The sequence below is a fragment of the Anomaloglossus baeobatrachus genome, chromosome 2 (genome assembly GCF_048569485.1).
Source record: "Anomaloglossus baeobatrachus isolate aAnoBae1 chromosome 2, aAnoBae1.hap1, whole genome shotgun sequence".
NCBI lineage: Eukaryota > Metazoa > Chordata > Amphibia > Anura > Aromobatidae > Anomaloglossus > Anomaloglossus baeobatrachus.
The window spans coordinates 636,797,979-636,803,978 of record NC_134354.1 but is presented as its reverse complement, the minus strand read 5'-3'; the positions used below and the strand labels follow the sequence as shown (position 1 = coordinate 636,803,978).

At 45.4% G+C, this 6,000-nt stretch overlaps 1 protein-coding gene across 5 annotated transcripts in view; it reads left to right on the top strand.

Annotated features, from left to right (window-relative positions):
• Nucleotides 1–6,000, top strand: part of NCKAP5L (NCK associated protein 5 like) — a 154,364-nt gene that overhangs the window by 111,111 nt on the left and 37,253 nt on the right. For all 5 annotated transcript variants that reach the window (XM_075336916.1, XM_075336917.1, XM_075336914.1 and 2 more), the window contains exon 5: nucleotides 397–435. In XM_075336916.1, the coding sequence (XP_075193031.1) occupies nucleotides 397–435 (39 nt within the window). The remainder of the gene's footprint in view (nucleotides 1–396; nucleotides 436–6,000) is intronic.

Genomic DNA, 6,000 nt, shown 5'->3' with positions numbered 1-6,000 from the left:
TGTGAGAATGAAGGGAATAACCGAGCATTTCTCACTCTTTTAATAAATAGTTGATGCGTTTGTGTAGCTAGAATACCCGTTATGGGCTCGCCTGGTGAGATGGATGTTCTTTTTTTTTTTTTATATAGAAGTATTATCAGAGCATGCTCTAATCTATGCAAAAATCATAGTGTAGGGAGGAGAGGAGGTGAGCTATGCCATCCCCTATTATGAATGGTGGATCCTATGATATATACTATGTATAGAGGTGTTACCTGTTACTGTGATGCCATTTCAGAGAGCGGACTAAAAACAAAGAATTGTTATGCTAAATTATTTTATTATGGGACTACTGTTATATCTGCAATTTGCAAGTGTTTTTTCATCTAAATGATGTTTTAATGTTTCATATTTTAGGTAGCAAACCATGTTGTTCAGGCACTTTTAAATCAAAAGGTAAGTAATTGAGTTTTGTTTGTTTTTATGATTTTTGGTTATTCATTGCAGCTTTGTAGTGCTTTTGTACATGTATGTGTAGCGGGATGGCCGGGGCCACAGCCTGGACTGGGTCCTTCTTCTGTGACTTGGCCCTTCTCCCTCTTGGGCCCGCACCTTGGTCCTCTCCACAGAGCAAGGGGTGGTTGGCAGGGTCCCTAGTTGGGTGTGTGGACTTTGTGTGTGGAAGACATACATCTATGCAGGTCTCTGAGCGGTTCAGGAGATTCCTGCCATGGATTGAGGGACCAAGATTCAATTTTCTTATTCAACAGTCTTTTACTAACAGTTATGCACAGTATTTCAGTCACAACATTACTGTGGGCACAACACTTGAACATTGTAGGAATGGTTCTCTTCAAAGCACCCTTCTACTGCAGACTGCGCCATAGTTCCTGGTACTGCTGCTGCTATTACACTGTCCTCTACTTCACTTTCTGACACCACAGTTTCACCCAGTAAAGTCAAAGTCCCGCTCTGACATGGTCGAGCACAGCCCTGAGGGCCACTAATGGTTACTGCCTACCTGCACTGCCGGCGGACAGAGTTCATGCACTAGATTCTCTGTGCCGACCGATTCTCCCAAGTGTGTCAGTCCCCTGTTATAGGACTAGTACCGCTAGACACAGCTGCGACCCAGGATACCCGAATTATGGTCTGGTACTCCCTACAATGGGACTGTTCCGTCCTATGTTAGTTTATGGTTTTGGGTCCTGCCACGGACACCCGTTCTCCAAACCTGAAGTACTTGCTGACTTGCACACTACCAGTTAATTCTTCTTTACACTACTCTCCCAAGCCAAACTTTGTCTCTGTCTATATATTGACCTAAAACGTCTCCCACTGTTCTTAACTGTTCACCATCTTGCTACTCCTATCACTAGGCAACCTCTAATATCTTGCACATTAGCAGTACCTAAACCGGCCTCTGGATGGCCACATGTGCAACATAAGCATAAACACAACAACAATATGTTCACTATTCTCTACATCGACCTGAGGTTTTCAGGGGCTGGTAAACGAGTTCAGAGCCCTGTTACATATGCACGTTGGATTATACAGTATATCACAAAAGTGAGTACACCCTCTACATTATATCAAAGTGTTTCTTCAGTGCTGTCCATGAAAAGATATAAAAAAGTATTTAGAAAAATGTAAAGTAGTCAGTGTACAGCTTGTATAACAGTGTAAATTTGGTGTGCCCTCTAACTCAACACACAGCCATTAATATAAAAAAGGCAACAAAAGTGAATACACCCCTAAGTGAAAATGACCAAATTGTGCCAAAAGTGTTAATATTTTGTGTGGCCACCATTCTTTTCAAGTACTGCCTTAACTGAGGCATGGAGTTCACTAGAGCTTCACAGGAGCCAACGGAGTCCTTTTCCACTCCTCCATGAAGAGATCATGGAGTTGGTGGATGTTAGAGACCTTGAGCTCTTCCACCTTCCATTTGAGGATGCCCCACAGATTCTAAATAGTGTTTAGGTCAGGAGACCTTGCCCAGTCCATCACTTTTCCCCTCAGTTTCCTAAACAAGTCAATGGTTGTCTTGGAGTTGTGTTTTGGGGTCGTTATGTTGGAATACTGCCCTGTAGCCCAGTTTCTCAAAGGGAGGGAATCATACTCTTACGCTTCAGTATTTCACAGTACATGTTGGCATTCATGGTTTCTTCAATGAATCTTAGCTCCCCACAGCCGGCAGCCCTCATAACACTCCCACCACCATTCTTGACTGTATTCAAGGCTTACTTTTCTTTGTACTCCTCACCTGCTTGTCACCACACATGCGGTTTACCATCCTAACCAAATAGGTTTATCTCGGTCTCATCAAGTCCACAGTTCTTAGTTCCAGTAATCCATGTCCTTAGTCTGCTTGTCTTCCTCAAACTGTTTGCAGGCTTTTTTGTGCATCATCTTTTAGAAGAGACTTCTGGGATGACAGCCATGCAGACCAATTTACTGAGAGTTTGCAGCGTATGGTCTGAGCACTGACTGGCTGACCCACAGTCACCCCTTTACGTTAAAGCAATGCTGGCAGCGCTCATACATCTATTTAAAAAAAAGATAACCTCTGGACATGACGCTGAGCACGTGCACTCAACTTCCCTGGTCGACCCATGGCGAGGCCTGTTCTGAGTGGAACCTGTCTTGTTAAACTGTTGTATGGTCTTGGCCACCTTGATGCAGCTCAGTTTCAGGCTGTGGGCAATCTTCTTATAGCCTAGGCTATCTTTATGTAGAGCAACAATTCGTTTTCCAGATTTTGAGAGAATTCTTTGCCATGAGGTGCCATGTTGAACTTTCAGTGACCAGTATGAGAGTGTGTGAGCCATAACACCAAATTTACAATACCTGCACCCTATTCACCCCTGATACCTTTTAACACTAATGAGTCACATGACACCGGGGAAGGAAAATGGTTAATTGGGTATAATTTAGCCATTTTCACTTAGGTGTGTTCTCACTTTTGTTGCCAGCGGTTTGGGCATTAGTGATTGTGTGTTGTTGCTTAGAGGGCACACCAAATTTACACTGCTAGGCTGACTTCACATGTCAAGTAATCATTTGTTAGAATGAATCCAGCAGAAATCCGTTGGCAACAAGTTGTACAAACACAACTTTCTTGTCCGCTGAAAAAGATTTTTGCAGCAAGTGGTTTTTTGTTGACATGGAAGTCTATGGAAAAAGGGTTTGTTAACCGATAGCTATTCAGCCATTTGTTTTTCTCTTTCATGTGTAAAGCATCCTTTTTCTTACTGGATCTGTTTTAAATGGAAAATAATCAGTTAACGGATTTGTTTTCCATAAACTCCCATGTTGGGAAAAAAAAATCGGTTTTGCAAATATCCAAAGTTATGTTTGTACAACCTTTTTTCCAACGGATTGCTGCTGGATCCGTTCCAACGGATGATTACTGGATATGTGAAGTCAGCCTTAGGCTGCTTTCACACATCCGGTTTTTGCAGTGCGGTTCAATCCGGCTCAAAAACCTATGCAACGGATGCAGCGAAAAAAAACTGATCCGTTGCATACGTTTTTCCATGCGGCCCGTCCGTTTTTTGACGGATGCGGCTTAATACTGAGCATGCGTGCAAAAAACTGCATCCGGCGGCAGTTTTTGCCACAGGACGCCACATCCGGCGTCCATAGGCTTGCATTGTAAATCGCGCCGGATCCGGCACAATGCGGTTTTTTTCACCACACAAAAAAACGTGCCAGCTAACGTTCCATCCGGCCGCCGCATGGGCTAAAACGGACGCAACACAAGGCCATGCGACACAATACAGTGCTAATGCAAGTCTATGCGGAAAAACACAATCGGCGGCAAAAAAAAACCTGTTGCATTTTTTCTGCAAAGCGCCATATTGTGCCGCTCAGCAAAAACCCGATGTGTGAAAGCAGCCTTAAACAAGCGGTATGCTGACTACTTTACATTGTATCTTCAGTGGTGTCCCATTAAAAGATCTAATAAAATATTTACAAAAATGTGAGGGGTGTATTCTTTTTTTTTTTTTGTGATAATTTACATTGTCTGACTCTCTTGGCATTCTTAAAAACTCATGGGCAGACCTATAAAACATGGCCAGGGCAAATGTCATTCACCCTTTAAGGATTTATGATCTCATAACATTTTTTTCTTATTATGTAATATAATGGATATAGTACAGCTTTTATACTGCTTAAAAAGTGTGTGAAAATATTTGTGAAGCCATTTTCTGTTTTTTAAAAAAAAGAAAAATGTAACCAAAACAAGCAATACAATAAACAGTTGTGATTTATATCTCAAAATTATTTCCTATTTGTATAAAGCATTTGGAAATAGTCATAATTTATTTTAGTTTTAATGAATCCTTATGTACTTTTATGTCTTTTTATATAAGTTTCATCCACAGCCTTCAGTTCCTTTTCTTTATCGTTCCTTATGGGAGACCCAAACCATGGGTGTATAGCTACTGCCTCCGGAGGACACACAAAGTACTACACTCAAACGTGTAGCTCCTCCCTCCGGGCTATATACACCCCCTGGATGACAATCTACCCAGTTCAATGCTTTGTGTTTCAGGAGGATACACACACTTGCATTCTCTGATATTTTTTTCATTTTTATTTTGATTTTCAAGATTTGGAAGAAAAGCGGGTCCAGTCTGGACTCCCGGCATGTCCCTTCACACCCCACTCTGTCGGCGGTGCTGTTAAGGTTGACTTTACAAGGCTGGAGCCTTCACATGCCGTGCTCCTTCACATCCTCTGAGAGGCTCTGGTTTGAAGTGGGAGCAGTCACGGTCCTCTCTGCTTGCAGGAGACCGGTCTCCATCCGCAGCCCTGTCTGGTTCCTGCTGGAAGGAGCGTTCACCCCCCCTCAGGGACTGGCCCTGCGTCTCAAAAGCTAAGTATTGAGACGTTTTTCAGGGGTCCCGGGTACTTTTATTAGGGGGACAGTATGTGTTTTATCGTTACTGTAAATTCCGGCCGGTTCTGGGGGTTTCCCCTGAGAACCGCGCCGAAGGTGCCTGCTCGTCGGCCGCTTTTTAAAATCTAGGCCCCGACTTCAGTTTGGGCCTAGTTTCGGTTTCGGCTTCTCTGCATGTCATGCATACAGAGGCATAGCGTGGCGCCGCCCACCGCTCGGCCAGCAGAGGGGAGGGCACTCCTCTCTGGGGAGATGTTCCCTCCCCTGTATCTCTCTCTGCATCTCTCCCTGGCCCTCCGTTTTCCCGCTCTTGGCCTCCCGCCCCCCTCCTCCTTCCAGCGCCATTTTCTCAGCGTTCTTACACTGGACGGCGCTGGATGCTGCAGCTGCTGCTGTTTAGGAGGGCTGACGCTTCACTTGGGCTTTGAGCTGTGGAATCCGGAGGGCACACAGAGAGCGATCTGGTAAGCCACAACCTCTGGTTGTGGGCTTTTTTATTACACTCTCAGGACATTCTACAGGAGTGTTTGCTTGCTGCGGAGCTTCCACCTCAGCAGCATGTCTGTCACCCGGAGCAAGGCTGCAAACATGTACGCTATATGCACTGCATGTAAGCTCATTCTGCCAGAGCCAAGCACATACCCACATTGTGATGCCTGTGCTAATATGGTTGTGTCTCAGCCTGGAGCCTCCTCAGGGGTCCCTCCGGCTGCTCCGGCCCCGGTGGCTGAACCCCCGGCTTGGGTAGCATCCTTTTCACAAGCTATTTCCCAGTCTTTTGCCGACTCCATGGGGCAGCTGTCCCGGACACTGCTGACCATGCATCAGCCCCCTTCTCAGGGTGCTTCTGCTGCTCCTAGCTCTGCAGAGCTCTCAGAGCATGTCCCAGGACCCCGTCCCCCTAAACGGAGACGCAGGGACCCTTCGCCTTCCTCTTCCCACGGCTCTGATTCACGTGCCGAGGTACAGGGCGAGGAGGATTCGTTTACTGTGGGCTCAGACGCTACCTCTATGTACCCCATTGACTTGTCTGAGGGTGATGCGGATGTTAGTGACTTGATTGCGTCCATTAACTCCGTACTGAACCTCAACCCACCAGACTCAGAGGAACA